Source organism: Dendronephthya gigantea, unplaced genomic scaffold, assembly GCF_004324835.1.
Source record: "Dendronephthya gigantea isolate DGI-Jeju-01 unplaced genomic scaffold, DenGig_1.0 000001F, whole genome shotgun sequence".
NCBI classification, from domain to species: domain Eukaryota; kingdom Metazoa; phylum Cnidaria; class Anthozoa; order Malacalcyonacea; family Nephtheidae; genus Dendronephthya; species Dendronephthya gigantea.
The window spans coordinates 744,953-766,962 of NW_021163011.1; the positions used below are offsets into that span (position 1 = coordinate 744,953).

General features: G+C 36.2%; 1 protein-coding gene across 1 annotated transcript; it reads left to right on the forward strand.

Moving 5' to 3' along the window:
* The first annotated feature begins 510 nt into the window (after nucleotides 1–510).
* LOC114525627 (guanine nucleotide exchange factor DBS-like) lies at nucleotides 511–18,990 on the forward strand. The gene is made up of 19 exons (XM_028547026.1): nucleotides 511–846; nucleotides 3,979–4,053; nucleotides 4,216–4,330; nucleotides 4,844–4,934; nucleotides 7,032–7,139; nucleotides 10,068–10,184; nucleotides 10,868–11,074; nucleotides 11,786–11,974; nucleotides 12,449–12,568; nucleotides 12,808–12,999; nucleotides 13,378–13,637; nucleotides 13,988–14,130; nucleotides 14,636–14,838; nucleotides 15,259–16,026; nucleotides 16,470–16,562; nucleotides 16,670–16,748; nucleotides 17,194–17,266; nucleotides 17,524–17,653; nucleotides 18,167–18,990. The coding sequence occupies exons 1-19, from the start codon at nucleotides 756–758 to the stop codon at nucleotides 18,377–18,379; spliced, it is 3,267 nt and encodes a 1,088-aa protein (XP_028402827.1). The 5' UTR covers nucleotides 511–755; the 3' UTR covers nucleotides 18,380–18,990.
* The last annotated feature ends 3,020 nt before the right edge of the window (nucleotides 18,991–22,010 follow it).

Consider the following 22,010-nt stretch of genomic DNA (forward strand, 5'->3'; position numbering starts at 1 on the left):
AAAATGCGCACAATTTAAATCGTTGCCGGTTGCTCGTCAGCTCTCAATAGGTCAATTCGGGAACTAAGTCAGTCAGTTCAAGTTATACTTGTCGCAATGTGTATAAATAGTTGTATAGATAGATAGTGACTTATTGTACATCACCATCACCGTTCAATTTCATTCCATTCGAATGCAGAGCTGCATTAAAACTGATTAAAATTAAAGCGAGACGATACGCCTACGCTCCGGCAGTTTTGACTGGATTTGGCTCGCAATTGATGCGTGCATGGTATAAATGCAAAGTCTATGATTAAGGCATTAAGGGTCAATTCTTTCCTTTGACCTGCAAAATTTTTGTTGAATGTCTGTCAATTTGTAATTACAACAAGTCCAGTCTTAAATAACATCCCAATAAGTCAATAACCGAACGATGTTTGACTGCATGTAGATATACCTGCAAGCGTAACGTCAGTTTCCTATTTTGTTTAAGCGGACACAGGTTGACAGGACAACGCGTAACACGTATTAAGTATGCAAATTTCTTTGAGTTAAGGAGATTTTAAATTCTGCCACAAGGGAAGTTAAATTTCGGTCGCTTGACATTGGCTTTTAAGTGTCGCGATATCAGAAGCAAATAGCATCTCGTGTATGTTTTGGCCCGTATGTTTTGGTCGTGGTAATTAAACGATGTCCTCAAAGGATTTTCATCATGTCTTCGATCGTGTGAATATGTGTGGATGAGAGGATAATGTTGTACTTTTACAATTGTCGTTATGGATGAGCAGGATACCTCGACTGCCTTCTTGGATGAGTGTGGTAATAAAGACGATGACAAATGGATATGGGAAGGTTTTGTAGGGGAAGGTACGTGCATGCATACACATTATGTGTGCTACTGTACAGCGCGTTCCCAGTTATGACTAGCCGTTACTCGCCCAACAATGTTGTTTTGAATAGCCACATAGTCTTAGTCTGACAGCACTTTATCGTACACACTCCCGACTTTCCTGTGATTTAAAATATAAAGAAAGCGAGCGAATTTCAGCCGATATTCTGCTTGCAATAGACCCGAGATTCGAGTTGTGCTGATGAATTTCAAGTTGAAATTCTCAGTAAATAACCTTGTCGAACTGTGGCAAGGGGTATGTGTGTGGCTTGTATTTATATATATATTCATATATATAAACACTAAAATTTATAAAAAAAAGTCTCGATGACTTTTATAGCAGCACATTTACAAGATGCAATATTTACAGCCTTTTATAGGACGGTAAAATATCCCACGTTTGCATTCGCGTGGATTGCCCAATTCGGCTTATTTGGCGGTTGTTTGGTTTGTTTACTTTTGGATGGATGTAATTCTTAATCCCCATGAGTATAGTCGCCTTACCACAGCATGTCAGCTGGGAAGCTTTTAATTTTGAATAACCTATGTATGAAACCGCATGCAGGCTCAATTTATCTTCTTGCTTTGGACAGGCAGACATATATACATTTATACCTCCTTGTAGTAACACGATATAACGTGCAAGCACGATATTCTGTACCCAAGCAAGTACGACAATTGCAGCATGTTCGCGTAGCTAAGGTCCAATGAATGTGTTTATGTAAATCAGCGTTTTAGCGATTGTTATAATAGTTCTCTAGATCCAGCAGCTGTTTTTTTCTCCACGCTAAAATATGCGCATTCATAATACATATATATAGACATTGGAACATGGGGGCTTTGAGATATAAGTGAAGTCGTTGAAACGAAATTTGATAACAATAAAAGGTATATATTTTGGCGACTCAGCCGACTCTGTGTAACTACATAGTCTCGTGCCCTCCAGCGCCATATATATACAAGGGGACATGTGAGTAGGTCGCAAATATATGTCAAACAGGAAATTAATGCCTACTTTTTCTTGAACCAACATTATCAAAACATTGTCATTGCAATGTAAAATGTATTTTTTTACTCGCAGGGCTAGCTAGCTTCCATGCGATTTCGGTCATTTCATGGAAGTTTGTATTGATTTCAGTAAAAATTAAACAACGACTAAGTGTATTTAATTCTCTGCCCGTGAAAAATGGTTCCTTTTTTATACGGGATTGTATATTATTGGTTGGGCTGAAAATATCCGACATATTGACCCGTAACAAATAAGTAAACGAGAAACTAAATATTCTCTGGGAGAAAAAGCGTACTCTCTCTCATGTTTCAAGCGTAGGTTGATAAACGTCTAACACAGCTGGCAGTTATGCCAGACGCTTAGAAACTTCATTAAATGGATCGTGATGACACGACATTCACATTATTTTTACCGCGCGAGGTACAAAAAATCTTTTAACCTCCCACTGACTTCCGTGACATGAAACACACTTTCCAGTACGTCGTGTGAAATTCGAAACCGGCCTGTAAAGGAATATATAACGTTCACAACACGGACATCGATGTGAGCCCATCGTCGTTTCGCAGGTGCAATTGAAACTTCTAAATTCTGCATCGAAGTTTTGGGAGGTTTTCGCAACATGCCTGCACAGGCAATCTATATATCACTATTAAAGCGTCGGTTGAAATTGCATGCTCGTATACCCTGTTGTTTAAGTTCATATCATTCATAAAATCGCCTGGGGCCCGCAGATCAAGTGTTAAATAAATGTTTTGTCAGTTGTGTTTTTCGGAGTCAAGCCTATGCCTGTATTTTAAAAACCTCAGTTAAGTACCAGCTTAAACTCTTATAATCCCCTCTTGATCTACTTTAGGCCAAGATCTAATTCTTAATCTATAAACACCGCCCTCCATAATCCTTAGGTAATTCTATATCATAATTCCCGGGAAGTAAATGCTATATATATGAAAAGTCATACAGAATAATGCTGCATGGTCATACTTGCATGTGCGCAGAACATCAACACGCGTTTACAAACATCAGATCTTTCAACTATTGTTCTAATCTCGGTATTGATCAAGCGAACGAATTTGCATATATATACTAATATAGGAACACATATTATTCTGGCACAATGACATCCGTACAAAATCTCGTGACAACAAAGGCTATTGTATAAATGTCCTGAAACGCCCTAGCTCCATTCACAAGTTCCGGAAATCAACCTTTAGCTCTTTCATTGACGTGAAAGAAATTATCTGCAATGCTCCGATCTACACCGCTACGTAGCTACATGTTGCAAGACATGCTTGTTTCTAACTCCCTCATGTCATGTATATTCGTATTATAAAAGCATAAACATATATCAGTGCTAATATTGATAGCGAGATTTTTAATGGCGGGGGAACTCGCTTGTGCGAATTAAGATCAAGAATTATATTTTATATAAAATTTTTGTAGGCGTTATTATATATATAAGTCACGTCTATATATATATATATATATATATATATATATATATATATATATATATATATATATATATATGCACCAAACATCGTCAACAGATGTCAGAGTAGGTTCACGCACTAAATCATTTCGATGAAAAGGTGAAAACGTGATTAGGGCAGCTGTACAGAAACATTCAATTTCATTTTCATTATATTAATTTATAATCGTGGCACAAAATTGCTTTTCAACCCTGAGAAAGTACAAATTTTTTTTGCCTGTACTCTTATAAATGTTCAAAGGTTATGTAAGCAGCTTCCTCTCGAGCATCTACGCAATTCACGCAAAAACATTCTACGCAATTCGTATTAATCTACACTATTTCAGCAAAAATTGCCCCATTCGCGAGTACGATATTATCAACAATTCTTTCTAAAAAATATATAGGAGGCTACATGCATTCAGCTTCACCTCTTCAGACCCCTGCGTTTATGTATGTACCATCCCAAACTCATGCATACAATATCTACTTTTGACCAGTTGTACATGGATATTATACGGATCCTATATGTATTTGGATGTACTAGCTGCTATTAAGGCCTGTTTTACATAATAATTTATGTAGTGATAAACTGAACGTTTTAAAAGCATTTCGATAAATTTTACGCTGCAGGTGATGTTGGCTTTCCTAAACTAAAGACAATCGATGTTGCCCAATTGTTGCAAACAAAGTCAGTTTATGTCTCAGGTACATTTCTTATATTTCTTACATTTCTTATATTTGTGCGTCAAAAAAAACAGTTCTGCGAACTGCGTCACAGTGCAGGCTTCTTATAAAGGTCCATATTGAAAGTTTAAATATTCACGTTCACATGCATGTTGATTTTTCTAATACTTTATGTTTTGACAGGTGGCGTGGACAAATCTGGATCTCCGCTCATCATCTTTCCACCTAACAATGTATTTGAGCACATCAATGACACCGACATTGAGAAAATCTTTCATTATTTGGTCCAAAGATTTAGGTAAAACACACAACCCTCTTTTTTCGATTTCTTGTTTCAATATAAAGCGTCTAGGCTAATCTCTTTAATACGTTGTTTTTTCCTGATTTATCCTTGAACTAATTCTGTTTCAAGATATCGTCTACAAGATCATTAAATTATCTTTATAGGATACATGATTTCAAATTTATGTAACGGCTGCTGACTAAAAATGCTTGTAGTAGCTAAAATGTATCAAAAACCTAACATTTCCACTAGTAAGTAGGTATATAGAAATAGTGATAGCTGTCAGTGAGGTGTGTATGGGAAAACATATGCAACCGGTGTTGGCTAAAGCATGGCAGATGTTTAGGTTTTAGTTTATGTTTGAAGATGAAATTTCAGTTACCAAATAGAGGCATACATAACCAGAAATAACGGGGATAATTTATTCATTTGCATGTTCATGGTAGTCATGCATCATGCAGAGCAAATGGCTCTCGGGAGTCCGTTTCCTGTATTATTTGATAATATCGTTTGTTCGTTCATTTACAGACCAGACGAAAGAAAGAAAGGATTTACAGCTATAGTGGATCGCCGTTCCGAGAAATGGGCTTCTGTAAAACTTGTTTTGAGTAGGTTGCAGGTGAGAATCACCCTTGTATTTGCCCTTGTTTGGTATCACCTTCATTTAACGTTAGTATTTTAATTTGGGGACTTTCTTTAATAATTTGTATCGTCAAATCTGTTGTCTTAAGGTGGCTCCCTACAGTTTTGATTGTGTAATGCGCAATTGTGTTCGAAAGACCATTATTTTATCATCTTACAAAGTATGATCACGAAACTTGGCCACATAACTGCTATGATATCGCAAGTTACGAAATATATAAAATTTCGTAAAATATCCTCGTTGCCATGGTAACATAATGATTTTAAAAAGGGCCAATTTGCAGATTCTGAGATAATTTTTTGAAATTTCTTCGGTAAAACTTTTTAATTTTTTCCACGCAGTAATCTTATCCATAATTCTTTCTAATGTTAGCATTTAAAAAAAATCGTACGAGCACTTTTTTTAAATCCTCAAAAAAGTTTTTTAATTTAAAAAAATTCGGCTCGCACGATTTTCTTAAAACTTGCACATTTTACGCATTTCAAGAATACAGAAAACTGTGTAAAGTTTGAAAAGAATTTACCGAAGGAAAAACGAGAAAAATACATTTATTTTTATGTATGACGTCACAAAAATCAGGATTTCAATTTCTTCGCGCGACCAGTCGACATCCCGCGAAGGCCCGCGCGTGTTTATCAAATGTTTATCGGAAGTTGTTCGCGCAATTTTAAAAAACCCGCCCCGCGTGCAACATCAGCCACGCGTGTTGCGTGTACTATTTCAAGCTACAACTGTAGGGAGCCACCTTAAGGCATTTTTATAACGGCTGAAAAGTTACCATCCAATCTCCGTACAACCGTTCCATGCATCGTCATCATATTGACGTGAGCTGATTAATAAGGGCAAAGATTATTAAGAAAGATTAGTAAGAGCAACATTAACAGTACAGTATTTTCTAATTGCGCATTCCATACACATCGAGAGATGCATAATAGGCTTTTTCAAAGAAAAAGAGAGAATTGGTTTATTAAAAGGTTTCCTACGATGATTTCCAGACGTAGATGTACCGATTTGATCGGTACGAGATATGGGCTAGCTATAAGAGGAAAGGGTTTATCGTTATAATTATGAAGAAAAAGAGTTTTATCTTCAAATAGCTAGCAATATAGATCAGAAAAGAGGCAATATAGATCTAGATTTGCCCACAAAGCAGTTCGTGTGTCAGAGACAATGTCTATATAGTTTAAATCGAATTCGATCGCAAGACAAGAGCTGATCACGAACGAACTAGTGGGCGAATTGAAGTAGATTGAAAACAACGTACGTACGTATGTATAATGCAGCGACGTAATTGCTTGAATGTTTTTGAATGCATGTACATGGCGATAGTGAGGGAGGAACAGTCAAGGATTCTTTTATCATGACGAATGACGAATTAACTGGTAAAAAGATACATTATATACCATTTTACATGAAGTATTTAAAATTTAGGCATTGTGATTGGCTTTGCCTAAAAATGTAAAAAAAAAATGAAAACGAAATTCCCCCTTGCTGGACGAATTTGTAAGCGAGTATTAATTAAATTCAAGATGGAACTTGAATTTAATACGCACTTCCAAACAATTCACTATTCCAAATTCGTTCGGCGTTCGCCATTGTCAAAGTTTCCATCATTATAATAAAAGAATCCTGCACTGTTCTTTCCTCACTATCGCCATGCACATTCAAAAACATTCATGCATTTACGTCGCTACATTACACATACGTACGTAAATACGAATACCGCTATACGACTAATCAGGCTAGAGGTATTCAGTAGCGTAGCCAGCCTGTCGATTTGTCCCGCTATGCTAATATTTTGGTGTCCTCAGACTGTGAAAACAATACATTTCTAAAGACATGAATAATTATAATAACTTGAAATTTACATAGACATAAATTGTCAGGCTGGCTACGCCATGCACTTGAAGTATTGCAAATTAGGAATAAAAAATGAAAAAAATTCAGTATTTCAGATAATTCAGATATTCCAGATATTCCAGATGGTCCAGTCAGTGTTCCATTCCGCGTTTTAGACTATGCCAACATACTGTGTGCATGCAGCGATAGCTAAGAACATTTTTTACCATTTAGATTCTCTTCACCGCTACAATTCAAAATGTGTATGTCATTAAACCCCAAGGATTTTTCCAAAAGTACTCTGAAAGTAGTTTTAAGTCAAGTTTGGCACATAGCTTTGAGGTGAGTATGGACAATTACGCTTATCGATATAGATCTTTAAAAAATTGTCTTACGATGCATGCATCACTGGCCACCGACAATAGCCATCGCCGATGAGTTACGACATAATGAAAACCAGGCTTAAGCCGAGGCTTCAGAGCTCGTCTCGGTGGCAGGGACTTGCGACTGCGAATTTGAGTCGTTTATACGAGTGTTCGCGAACTTTGACAACGTAGTGGAAAAGCATGCCCCTTTACGAACTAGGCGAGTAAGATCTTCTAAGGCGCCGTGGATCACGCCTGAATTAAAAAGGCAAATGCATGAAAGAGATGTTTTGAAAATAAAAGCTATTCGATCCAAAGATATTTGTGATTGGACTGTTTTTAAGAAAGCTCGAAATTCTGTAAACAATGAAATTAAACTTGTTAAGAAAACCTATTATATGAACGCTTTTCATGAAAACGAGAATAATGTTAAAAAAACTTGGGGTATCATCAATGAATTGACCTCAAGAAAACAGATGAGTTCACGAGTAAATGAAATCAAAATAAACGGGGTTTCTATAACTGACCCCTCGGACCTATCTGAGACGTTTAATACTCATTTTGCTACTATTGGACCTAAGCTTAAGGAAAAAATACCTGACGAAGAAAACAATCGCTCGTATTTAGAATATCTTACTTGCCACAATAGTAACAATAATATAGAGTTTAAGTCAATAACCCCATCATCAGTTTATTCGCTTCTTAACAAACTTTGTAAGTCCAAAGCAATTGGGCTAGACAAAATATCTGCCAAGCTTCTTCGTCATTGTCCTGACTTGCTTTCGGAATCCCTTGCCGTAATTTTTAACTGCTCTATTATTACCGGTATCTTCCTGAAGAATGGAAATGCTCAAAAGTCATTCCATTATTCAAACAGGGCGAGCGTAGAGACTTAAATAATTATCGCCCAATTTCGATAATACCGGTTGTGGCGAAAGTTTTCGAACGAATTATTTATGATCAAATTTACGGTTTTCTTACTGAGAACAATTTACTATGTAATAGCCAGTCTGGATTTCGACGTTTGCATTCAACTGTTACTGCACTTCTAGAATATACTAATAGCTGGGCCTACAATATTGACCAAGGACTGGTCAATGCTGTCGTTTTCCTAGATCTTAAGAAAGCCTTTGATACAGTTGACCATGGAATTTTGTTGTCAAAACTGTCAGCATATGGTCTTGGGGGTGCTGTGGCTAACTGGTTTAGGTCTTATTTAAGTAACCGCAGTCAAAAATGTTATGTCAATGGCCATCTTTCTACCAACCGTACGTTACTTTGTGGTATTCCACAGGGAACTATTTTGGGACCATTGCTATTTTTATTGTATATAAATGACTTGCCAAATTGTCTTGAGCACTCCCAAGCACGAATGTATGCAGACGACACCAATTTAACATTTGCAAGCAATAAAATTGAAGATATAGATTATTACTTTAATCAAGATCTTGAAAATGTTAATAAATGGCTTATCGCCAATAGGCTTACATTGAATCAATCCAAAACTGAATTTATGCTAATTGGCTCACGACAAAGAATAGCTACTTTCCAATCAGACCCATGTTTTAAAATAGACGGAATTCCTATAGACAAGGTTTCACATACAAAATCTCTAGGAGTTCACCTTGATGAAAATCTATCTTGGAATATACAGATCAAGGAATTAACAAAAAAAATTGCTTCTGGTATTGGCGCTTTAAAACTCGTTCGTTCATTTGTCCCAGTTGCAACATTGTATTTAATTTTTAATTCCCTTGTCCAGCCATATTTCAATTATTGCTGTACAGTTTGGGACAATTGCAATAAAACCTTGGCAGATAAACTTCAAAAACTACAAAATCGCGCAGCGAGAGTTTTGACCTTTTCAAGCTATGACACTAATGCCGACATCTTACTCGATAGACTTGGCTGGAAAAAGTTATCTTCCCAACGCCAGTTTCAAAAGGCTGTCATGGTTTATAAATCACTCAATGGACTTGCTCCACAATACATGGGTTCCATGTTTGTAAACCGTGACAGTGTCAATCCTTATTCGTTGAGAAACACAAATAGTAAGCTGGCTGTTCCTAAGCCTCGCACAAACTATCTCAAGAATAGTTTTAGTTATAGTGGTGCGATGCTATGGAACAGCCTACCGATTGGGCTACGGCTAGCAAATAACCTATTAAATTTTAAAGCGGGCTGTTCCAAATTATTTTAATCTACATTCACATTTGTATTATATTATATTTCTTGTATATATTCCTTACACGGCTCTCATGAAAAGCAGGTATATTAATTATTAGTTTGATTTATCATTGTAAATATTTTTGTAGTCTTATTTTGTAATTCATAATCTTGTCATTTGTCAGCATGAAAATCCTGATTGAGAATACCGTGTGTAAATAAAGTTTAATAATTTAATAATAATAATAATAACAATTTCGTATAATTTTAACACTATCCCGTATAAACGCACTGTTCGCGACGTATTTAATCCGCGACTTATTTAGTTAGACCGCAGCTTATTTTCGCTCGTATAAATGGCCCTAATTTATTTTTCAAACACTTATACTGGCTTGTTAACCTTCTCCAAATATCTTCCTCGTTTTACTAGCGATATTAGATCCGTTTTCAATGCAATTATGACGGACAATTATGTTTTCTTTTGAATTTTCCGTATTACATTACGAAATTTGCATGGAATATTGCGTGAGAACTTGCGCGGCCAAATTTGCATTTTTGTGAAGTAGACAGCTAAACTGTACTAAAGTAGTGAACTAAAGTATTGACTTCGGGATAAATAAATGAATTTGTTTAGTAGGATTACCTATTCAATTAAGTTGGTACGCTCCCATGTTTGCATGGGAATGGGGAGGTCATGCACCGTACCGTCATTGATGATATCATATTGTTGTATTTTCAGGTTAAAATTTTAGATGACGTCAGTAGTCTGTACGAACACGTGGATAAGAATCAGTTGACACCATGTCTTGGCGGAACGTTAAACTACGATCATCAAGAGTGGGTTCAGCACAGAACTGTAAGACATCATTTATTAAATTAATTACAATTAAGGAAATAGGAATCATGTAATAATTATGATGGAAAAAGTATTCTCTAAAAAGGTACGATTCTATGTGCGATTTTCTTCTAGATGTGAATTAGTTGAGTTAGTTGCGGATGCTCAGATAAGAGCTATCATACATCAGAGCAATGGTAACTAGTTACTCAATAACATCAATCAAATGAGGAAAATCGCACTGAGCAAAAAATGCACCAAAAATTGCAAGTGTAAACGGGCCTATAGAATATTTCTATGTGTGTGCTGGAAACAATGACCGATTTAAAAGGCAAATTTACATCGGCGCTTATTCACGACAATTACTATTGACAAAATGGAAACCGTTAAATGTGTCACTCTTAAGCCTGGTTTCCATTCAGTAGGATGAACATGCACACTAATTGCCTCTCCCACATGCTATTATGTTATACTGCTGTATTAATATGAGGTTATAATATCAAGCGCGGGAGTCAACTACAACCTTTATTTTCTCCTCTTTATTTTAACTCCACGGTGACTTTCCTATAGGAAGATAAGTTTTTAAATATCATAATTTGGTAATGGTCAGTTTCGCGTTTAAAGAAATATTATTTACAACGTCTTTGCTGCTTATTTGTGACGAAATCGCATTAATACGTTTAATGTACATCTATTTGATTTAGGCAATTGATAGATTTGGTGAGACCTGCCGCTCAATCGCATCTCGTCTTGTAACTTTGAAACAAATATTTGATAAAACAGACCTATCCGTCTCGGACAGTCAGGAAACTGAGCATGTTTTAGATGTTCATGGTCAGATGTGGTTTGATGTTAGAGATGATATAAACAATGCTCAGATGATTGGAAACACCCAACTTAAATGCATGAAGGTAGGAGATCTCTCAAATCTTAAATACTTTATGAATCCCAATGAAAAAGGGACTGTCGAAAAGAATTCACCCTAAGATGTTGCATTTAAAATAGGTAGTAGTATTTAGAAACGATTCAAAGCTGGCTCCCTATTCTTAGGCAAATTACTGACACCACCTGCCCTCATTTCAACTTTTATAAGCTCAATAACACTGTTCAGAAATTACTATCGGACAAAGTATTAATCAAATCCTCTACCTGTTTTGAGAAAATGCTCAAAATAAAGCTCTTGCTCAATCGGGGTGGCTAGGACTCATATGCGTACTGTTTTGCTATGTTCGATAAAATGGGTTTGAAGATTTCCAGTCACTTTCGTTACCAAATCTAAAAGCTTTACCAATCCGACTTAGAAAAACTTTATCTACCTCATCAATCAAACTTTATCAATTCACCTGCACTGTTTTTGCGAAAAGTAACGAGGGTCGCATTCCCCACACTCATCAGCACGGCCGTGTTGAGATTCACTATAATACACTCTGGAACAGAGATTTCTTGCAATTCGAATAAGTTTCATCGTCGCAAATTACCTATTGTAAGCGAAGCCCCTTTTCGTAGCTTCTTGCTGCACTCCTCCCCCCCAAAAAATCCTGGCTACGCCTCTGCTTACATTCCCATGACCCGAAAAGAACGTAACTAAATTATCTAAATATACTTTGGTTGAATTTTCTCAGGGTGCGGATTCTCCTGACAAGCAAACGTTTTCCTTATTACCAATTTCCGAAACAAGTGTGCAAGACCTTCAAGCATTGGTAGAGAAAATATCTCGAGTAAGAGACAAATTTGAGAAAGTCTGGGAAAACCACCAGAGTTGTGTTCTTCAATCATTGCAGTTTACATTCTTTAAAAGAGAATTTTTAGATGTAAGTAACAAACGTACTTATTTTTGGTATAGCTTAAATTTGTCCTAATATGATTCTAGGTAACGTGAAGACTATTAAGTAAAAAGGGAGAAACGCAGTTATTAAATACAAATTACGACATGGTTGGCGAGTGCGTGTGATTTTTTGCGCAAGTGGCGAAGGGTCGCAAAACGAACCCTCCACCGAGGGAGTCTGCATGCGATCCTCCACAACAAGTGCAATCAAACATATTACTTCTATTACCTCTTAAATAAGATATTCTTTTAAAAGATTTTCGTTATGAATGTCCCTTCTATACGTTTTTCCCCTTGTCCTCCTTTTCTTCCCTTGAAATCATATATGTACAAATCAATAGATAGTAGTTATTTTAACTTATATCTAAAGAAAAGACCCTAAGTAATTTTCCGTAGATTCATCTATAGCTAACAGGTACCGCGGTAACTTGATGCATGGGCATATTGTTGGATTATTTAGGTTAAAAATCTGTTAATGGATACGCACGATAATCTGTCAAACATGAAGGAACTTGGTGATTCAGCTTCATCCGCGGCTAAACTGAAGAAAGATACGGATAATTTTAAAGAAGAGACCAAGGTGATTGCCATTTTTCGGCGCGTGCTTTTACTAAATATACTGAAAACTATGGATTGATAAGATGCATGTTAAAAAAACTTAAACATTGTTTATCGACGAAAGAACTACCACAATGATACAACTCATTTCAGGCAGTTTTAAATCATATTTATTTCAGTGTGGTTCTAATGTTATAGGGAGTTTTTGTATATTGTAAAAAAAAACCAACTTTATTTTCGCCTCTTTTCTACTATTTTCAGGACGCAGTCTCAAAGCTGACAGAGTTGTGTGAAAGAGGCGAAGAGATGATTAAAAATAATCACCACTACTCACAGTCTATTAGGGAAAAATGTACCGAACTTGAAGACCTAAATAAAGATTTGAATAAGAAACTAGAGCAGCGAAAACAAAATTTGGATAAATCAATTGAAGTACATGAATCTCTACATCAGGTTGGTGTAAAATACGTTATTACACCACGAAGCTTCTTTCCCACTGCGTTTAGTATTATAATTCTTCGTTTGCAGTTATTACAGCCATCTTGGTTGATTCTGCAAAGTTGTTCATTCTTTCCATATAAGGAATGAGTCGTTTCTGCTTTTGCTTAGGTCTATTTATTTTGCAACTGCTTACTGTCTTTATCGTTTTATTGGGTTGCTATTAATATTCAGCAGCTCTAGTAATATAATTCGTCCATATGCTTCGAAAAGTCAATCGCCTGTCGATGAAATCTGTCAATCATTCTGTTGAATCACCGTATCGTCACTTTCTTTCCATCTAAATTTTCAATGCATACAGGTTTTGGTAGAAAAATGTTTACCTATTTTTAGGTAGGCACGTGGTGTAACGCAGGAGTGGATATTCTGGCTTCGCAGCCACTGGACAGATTTCAATCAACCGAAGGAGCGGAAAAGGCATTGAAGGAAATCGATGAATTTTTGAAGAAACCTCAAGGTGTGAACTTGGGAAAACTTAACAGAATGGAAAAGACAGCGAAAGAACTTGGGGATGAGGTGTTATTAGAGCAAGTTAGGATGGCTTTAAAGCGTATCAGCGAAGTCACCGAGATGATGAGTAACAGGGAAGCAAGGTTAGTTGTATTTAGTCTGCCTATGCTATTAAGATGCATATGACCGTTCGCTTGTTTCTCGTGAATAAACAGTGAATCTTGCGCAAATTTGGCAGGGCTCCCTAACAGGCAATCGCCGAAAAATCGTTTTGAAAGATTTAACTTCTTCGAGACAAGCACGTTTATTTTACTTATGCATTTTATTTTCTCAATCTCTTTTTTTTGATAATCTATCTTGGGATAATTATTCAACTTAGGATTTGAGTTTTAAGCTCCATTGTAGTAATTGAATCTTTCAGAAAATAATTATAGGATGATTTAGGCCAGAACTGACTTTTTTCTAATGCTTTTCATGCATATGCCTTTTTCAGCTTTAAAAAGATGGTTACTAAGCGACCAGTTCAGCAGGTAGCTCCAGTACCACCTCCGTCTGTTCAAACCAGTCCACAATTAAAACTCCCTTTACAACCAAAGAAAAAAGAAGGCACGAGTCCTTTACTTCATCTAAAGAAAGGTTCGTTAAATACGTTTGTAAAGGAATATAAAAGTATATATAAGTGTACTAACCTAGCTGTAGTATAATAGGTAGTACTCATAAGTTGAGTTTAGAAATTTTGCCTTTTGAGCAGTCGTATAGGAATATTAGAGGGAACATGGTGAAACGGTGAATGGCGCACTAGAGGAAGGTCACTATTCTTGGTTCTTAAGGCTTGCAATGCAATTCTACTTTTAACAGATGTAAATTAGCGCAAGGTATTCAAAAAGTAAGTGTAAGAAACGTACATGGAGTGTAATAAACATAAAAGTTTCGTACTTGCCAAATTTACATCTCTCAAAAGTAGAATTGCATTACAAGTTGCAAGAAAATCTGCACCATGTAACAGTTAGGGGCTTCAGACATTCTTTATAGTTTATCAATACTTGTTTTTAGTGATTAGTCCGATGATGCATGCAGTTGCATTTCTTTTCTTTACATACATTACATGTAATGTATTTTTAGCTACATTAATTATTCTTAGATAACAAAAGTCCTAAATTAGCAAGCCCGACGAATCAAAGACGGCCAATATCTATCGTCATTACTCCTGACTCTGGAAGTCCGAATCTCTCTGCCCTGACACAAACCGAAGAACGTCCACGTTCTAGTTCTCTCAACAGTCCCCGCACATCCAACAACATCGATGTCGAAGATGACGAAGCAGTTTTAAAGAAAAGGGTTCAGGTAAGCTATTAATGTTAACGTGAGCTAGCTGAGAAATGTATATTTGAACAAACACATGAAAAATGCGTCCAAAATGGATGCCAAATAAAATTCTGTTCAATTAACTGTTCAATTAACATTAAAATTTTCTTTTCATTGTTTGCCACATTTTAATATATCTTACAAAAATCATTCACTGTTATTTTTCCAGTAATTACTTCCAGTGGCGTAGCCTGACGATTTAGTTCCGCTATGCAAATTTTAGGTTATTATCATTATTTATTTCTTTAGAAATTCATTGTTTTCACAGTCAACGAACACCAAAATATTAGCATAGCATGATATGTATTCTTAGTGCTCGTTATTCAGACCAGTACAATTCATCCTATAAATATTAAAGTACTGTTGTGTACCATCCAAATAACTTGGCGATCATTACAGGTTATGAACGAGCTCGTGGAAACGGAAAGGGTTTACGTAAATGACCTCCAGTGTGTGGTTGAAGGTTACATGAAGGAATATCAAGATGGGAGTCCTAATCTGCCTCGCGAACTTCGTGGAAAGAAAGGCATTATATTTGGTAATATTAAAGAGATCTATGTGTTCCATCGAGATATATTCCTCCGGGAGTTGGAGATCTGCTTGGATCAACCTCTGCTTGTTGGGCAAGTGTTTATGGCCAAAGAAAACGAGTTTCAAATGTACGCGTCGTATTGTAAGAACAAACCAAGCTCCGAGGCTTTAAGAAAAGAGTGTGCTGATGTACCGTTCTTTCAGGAATGCCAGCAGAAACTCGGACATCAGTTGCCGTTACACTCTTACCTCCTAAAGCCTATACAAAGAATTACTAAATACCAGTTGATCTTAAAACAATTGATTAAATATTCTCAAAATTCACAAGAAAGCCTTACGAGTTTAGAGAACGCCCTTCAGGGTATGATGAAAGTTTTAAAGAACTTAAATGACGTCATGCATTCGACATATATTCGCGGATTCCTCGGCAGCTTGAGTGATCAAGGCAAGCTTTTGATGCAGGATAGTTTTGTCGTGTGGCAGTCAAACAGAAAGCATGTCATCAATGTGAATATAGCACATTTCAAAGGAAAACCAAGGCAGATATTTCTTTACGAAAAGATGGTTGTGTTTACGAAACGCGACGACGAGGCAGCGAAGGATACCGTGTACTATCAGTGTAAAATATCCCTGAAGGTAAGATAAAATGATCGCCTTAGATGTCAAGATTTTTCCAACCAGGATTTGTACGACAGATTATAAGTAGTATGGTGAGAACCTCGCCACGCCGTGTGGAAAAGTGTGCGCTCTGCAAAGCTATGCCCCCCCCCCCAAAGAAACTTCCCTTGTTACGAATTCCGAACCCTTCGGTTCTTTACTCGTATGTATTTACTAAGACCGTACAGTGTTTAGGTAGTTAAAAACTTTACAGCGTTCAGGTAGTTAAAAACTGTATAATTTTGCATCGGGCGTCGTTTTTTGGTATTTTTAATACTGGCGAGATAATGCAATCATTTCAAGGCCGTGAAAAGAACTTCTGGAAAAACTTTCATGAATGAAGAAACTCAGAAAATATGAACGTGAACCTGCATGTATCGTTCTTCTCAAGTTCATTTTATGAATTCTTTCCAAAACATTAGTTGATTGATATTGGCCTCACTGAGACTGTCAAAGAAGATCCTCTGAAGTTTGGGCTGTGGTTGCAAAACAAATCAGAATTTTATACATTACAGGTTTGTATGCATGACATGTACAGTATCGTTCATACGAATATATAGTATGTATTGTAAGAATATACGGTGATATAGTTATGAAGTCGCCACTTTGAATCGTTCTATAGGCTCCATCCGAGGATGTGAAAAAATGTTGGGTGCAAGAAATCAGAAGATTGTTGCAGTCTCAGTTCTCAAAAGTTAAAGGTATAACTGTAACTATAGGATCAATGTAATCAATGCATGGGCTATCCATCCAACACCTATGGACCTCTATTTTCTGTTAACTTTATTTCCGAATACCTCTATCTTTTTTTCAACTTCATTTCCTATCGTCACGTCCCGGGTGATTCCCTTGTATATGGTAGATGAAATTTTCTAATTCCATCTTCCACGTATGAGAACAATAGCTCTTGAAATATTTACGATAAATACCAAAGCATCTTTTATCCGCCGGGCATCAGTCAAAACAGTTACGGTTAAAAACACCAAACACCCCGGACCACATGCATATAATGTTGTTTTCGTACAGGACAGCTTTGTTGAATAATAAACCTAAAACATAACGTTATCAATCCAGTTTTATACCAACGATTAACATAATTTTTACTGTTATATCTATAATTGTATTAATTTGAATTTATCTCCCTAGAATCCAGATCTCACTCAACGAGTGCCATACCAACCGATTCACAGCAGCCTATTACTCAAATCGTGTCGCCTGGGTATGTTTTTCAAAGTAAACTTCATTTCAAGAAAAAATGCAAAAACGTAAAAATGTATTTCAGTGATATATACAAAAGCCTACAACTGCGTTATAATCTACAATAAAACGTTATCAGCAAGAATTCCGCCGTTACCATTTTCTTTTAACACAACATCTCATCATTGAAATTACAAACATTACACGGGCATTAAAAACAGTAATATAATCTCATTGTATGCTTAACTCATTCTCACATATTCTTACATATGTTTTTAGGTTCACAAATAACAACACCGAGCAATACGAGGTTCTTGAAAATAATTATGAAGAAAATGACGATTATGATGATGACGATGATGAGTGGTCTGACGATAGTGAATGGTCTAACGAGGATGAACAACCAAACGTATGTGTTTTTGTCCAATACCTCTTTTCAAAACGTCTATCGTACTTTGTATTTGTAATCATTATCATTATAATGTATTATTGGGATGAAATCTATGGATTTGGAGGGCAATCGCTTCGTTATGCATGCAATGTCATGAAAACATGATACAAAATTTTTCATATAAATTTGAACAAAGACACAACGGCAACCTGTTAATCAATCGTGATCGCGCAAATGTTAATTCACATTTGAAGAAGTCTAATTTACTCAGACCATCACGCATAGGGTCTTTTCTCAAAAGCGTCAACATTTTTTCCCTGTTAGTGACAACAATCCCACATATTGTAGCTTTCCATGCATGAATCATATATAGTACATGAATTGTTACATGAACGAAAAATTTCGTGACAATAGATCTAGACGTACCAATGTTGACGTTCATGTAGTGCAAATAATTGGTGTTGGTGCCGCGTGTCTAGGGTTTATACCCGTTTGTTATTGCTGAACTTAGAAATTATTACTTCTTTAAAGAATGATGAGAAAGAGCCAGAGGTAATCTACACGGCGATAGCGGACTATACAACGTACGAGGAATCAGAGCTCGGGTTTACCCAAGGAGATCTATTGCAAGTTCTCAAAGTGGGTGATGGCGGGTGGTGGTATGCGAGGTCACAGAGGACATCTCAAGAAGGCTGGGTCCCGGGGAGTTACATGGAAATTCGGGAAGATGTAAATAGTAAATAGTGAATAGTTTGCAGTAAGTTTGCTGTACAGCATCTGTCTATTAGATGGTGAGACTAGACTAAGGAGGGTATGATTAATTTGCCGACATGACGTCGTAAATGGTAGAAATGTGAATGTAGTATTGAATGTTCCCTCCGAATTTGTGGCAATTTTAATGTTAGACTCCTGACTGAGAGTAGTTATTTAGTAGCAGGGTTGTTAGATAACTGTATATTTGAGGCCAAACAACATCACACTAGTTCTTTGTTTTCTTCATCTTGGCCTTTTGTTTTCTTTGTTTTCTTTGTTTTCTGATAGCACTAATGACAATGGACGACTTGCGCTTTAGACTAATTATTGGTCGAAGTGACTAGAAGAAAATATGTAACTAGATACAAACTTCCGGCCGTAATACAAAAGTATACAAAATTCGTGAGCTTCGCATGGCTATATTCTCCATAATTTACAACAATTCGCAGCCTGTTTTACTAATTTTAGTAAGCTCTTTCAGAAAATGTCCTTTTTTTTCGCAGAGGTAAGATATTAGTCTAAAGGCCTTGTTACACGGTGCAATTTTCTTCCAACTTCCAATGCAATTCTACTCCTAAGAGAATGTAAATTAGTGAAGAGCCTTTCAGAAGAAAAGTGCATAAAGTGTAATAAACACAAAAATTTCGTTTTTCCCAAATATACATCTCTCAAAAGTAGAATTTCATTGCAAGTTGCAAGACTGAAAATTGCACCGTGTAACATGCAGGGCCTTAAAGCGCAAGTCGTCCATTTGGCCTCAAATATTTCCATATCTACCAACTCTGTTTAGTAATTATATGTCAATCTATTTTGGTTTCAACTATGTACTTCTGTCAAGTTATTAGTTGTCGAAAGAAATTATCATTTAAGACAATTGAAGATGAAAAGGATGGTTTTGCCGGCAAAGCCTATAGTTTTTCAAATTATACATAAGTTTGGATAAGAAAAAGATCATGTATGTTTAAGGCAATAGTGATATACATTACTTTGGTTGGCAGAATGAGGGATTGAAGGTAGAAGTAGACTGTAGACATCTCTGGAAGCCAGGAGGCACGATAGTGCAGGTCGATGTATTTAAATAATTTGATGAAGATTAAAAAATAGTAAAATGTGTGTTTTTAAAATGAATGAATTTTATTTATTCACGGTGTATTACGACAACTTTCTAAATGTCAATTCTACCCTGTCCAAATAAAAACCGAATCCCAGTTTAAACAACATTAATGTCATCCTCTTCCATTTCATTGCAATCCATAGCATTATGTGGGAAACGATGAGAAAGAAAAAATTAAGCATTTTGAAAAGCAGGTATGCAGCCGCTGCGGCAACTATAAAAGCTCTCTCTGTGTCAAAAGTAATACAATTACAAATCACGAAATCATTCATCGAGATTGATGAACAGCTGACAGAGGATTCATCGTAAACAAAAGTTATATCAGGCTTAAAATGCTATATAAAGTTATATTTTTATCTATTATTATTATTATTTGGATCTTTTGTGCCAGTTCATTTTTTTGTCCTCACGGTCGACGATCGCCCCAACCAAAACAATAAAAAGAGACTGGTACCATACCCGGCTTCCAATTTGCTTGAAAGATGGCGGCAAAATTAATAGCAGTTTTCCTTTCAGTTTATATGCAGTTAACTTTTAGGGCGGCTATTTCGTCTTCACCCTCTTTGATGGGTAATGACGCGTCGCTGAAATATTCATCACTTTTACTGAACTTTTCCCATGGGATGCGTAATATATAAAAAATGATTGATACAATAACAAGTAAAAATTGCATCACGGACGTGTACGACAACTTCCTAAATGCAGATTCCACCTTGTCCAAAAAAATTCTTAGAGATAGTGGTACAAATATCAGGATAATAATAAATGAGCATAATCCGAGTTTGAAGTATGATAATGTCTTCCCTTTCCATTTCATTGAAAGCCAAAGCATTATGTGAGAAACGACAAGGAAGGAAAAATTTAGCATTTTGAACAGCAGGTATGCGGCTGCTGCGGAGATAAAAGTTCTCTCGGGATCAAAAACGGTAATGCGGTAACAATACACGAAGTCATCCCTCGAGATAGATGAACAGTTGACGGGCGATTCGTCGTTTGCAAAAGTATCGGCCAATTTCACGACGTCATTTCTTTTGAAGCAATCGATGTCTGGGCTGTGGACGCAGTTATACGTCACGTCAACAATAGCAAGAAGCAAAAATAGCTGGGCGCATGTATAAATAATTACAAGTGAAATGAGCATAAAAAGGCGTCGAGTGTGAGGCGGAAGATCTCTGTTGCAGACGAGGTAGGTTGGTCTTTTGTCGATATTTCTTTTTCTGATTACACCTTTCATAATGATAGGCATCATATTTTCGAAGATGTTTTTGTAATACTTTGAAATAATGCAACCGATAATAACCATGATACCAGGCACGATACATGTAGCCAAAATTATACCGGAGTAGCTGTACTTGTTCATTCCTTTCTAGTATCTTTTGCGAGGTATATTTATGGTTCTTTCGAGGAAGCTACATAAACAATATAAAAATAGGCATGAAGCTAGGCTGCGTGTTACTTTAAGCCCTTTAAACAAAAATACACACAATTAAGATGATAATCATAATATACAATATGACAGAAGTCTAAAAACAACAAGTTAATTTAGAATGTAAATGACGGCTAGTGTTGCACTTAAGAGAAATAGTCTTCCATGTCCTCGGATCTTCTTCATTGAAGCATTCAATCTGGGCTGTCAGGTAATAATTAAATAAAGGGGTTTTGAATTGCCTAATATTAATGTCAGGAGATTTTATTGTTGTTGGTAAGGAATTCCAGGTTCTAGTTACACGAATAAAGAAGGAGCGTTGATAGGTAGTGGTTTTGTATTTGGCTTGCCGAAAGGAGATTTGCATGGTTGCCGCTGGAGGATCTTGTCGTTCTCGTTTGAGAACACGTTTTAAACACGTTTAAATGAACACGATTTAGTGATATTTTATTTCAAAGCCAGACATTTTTCATCGTATCAGTTTAACGTTATCGGAAAAATTCTACAAACATCTTATACCATCCTACACACAAAGATTCATGGCCAGAATTTGCGGACATGGAATATGCAGATTGCCGTAGCAAATTTGCATATCTGTTCAAATATTATTCGTTTGCAGAACTATAAATGATATTGCGCATTCTTAAATTTCGCAAAATTTAAGAATATCATTGCATCTTTGCAATTTGCCCTGGTTGTTTCTTGTAATTCGTGTCATATTAAAGATCCTGAGGTAATATTTTGCTGGTAAAGGTTTATGTCGGCTCTGCATTTTTATTTTATTTCTACGCTATTACGGTTTTCGTTTTATATAGTATTCAACGTGATAAATGACCAAAACTTTGTTTTGAAAATGCAGGATGAATACTGATAAAACACTTTGAAATACTACATAAAAATATTAAGATTAACTTGCTCTGCAACGAGCAATTAAGGCAAATTATAATCGACCTGCCTAAAGGTGTTTTTTTAGCGTTTAGTACTGTGCACATTACAGTTTACTATAAACTCACGAAGCTTTATTTTGACACCATATGCAAATTTAGGCGGAAGTAGAATGTTAATTATGTCCGAATTTTCTG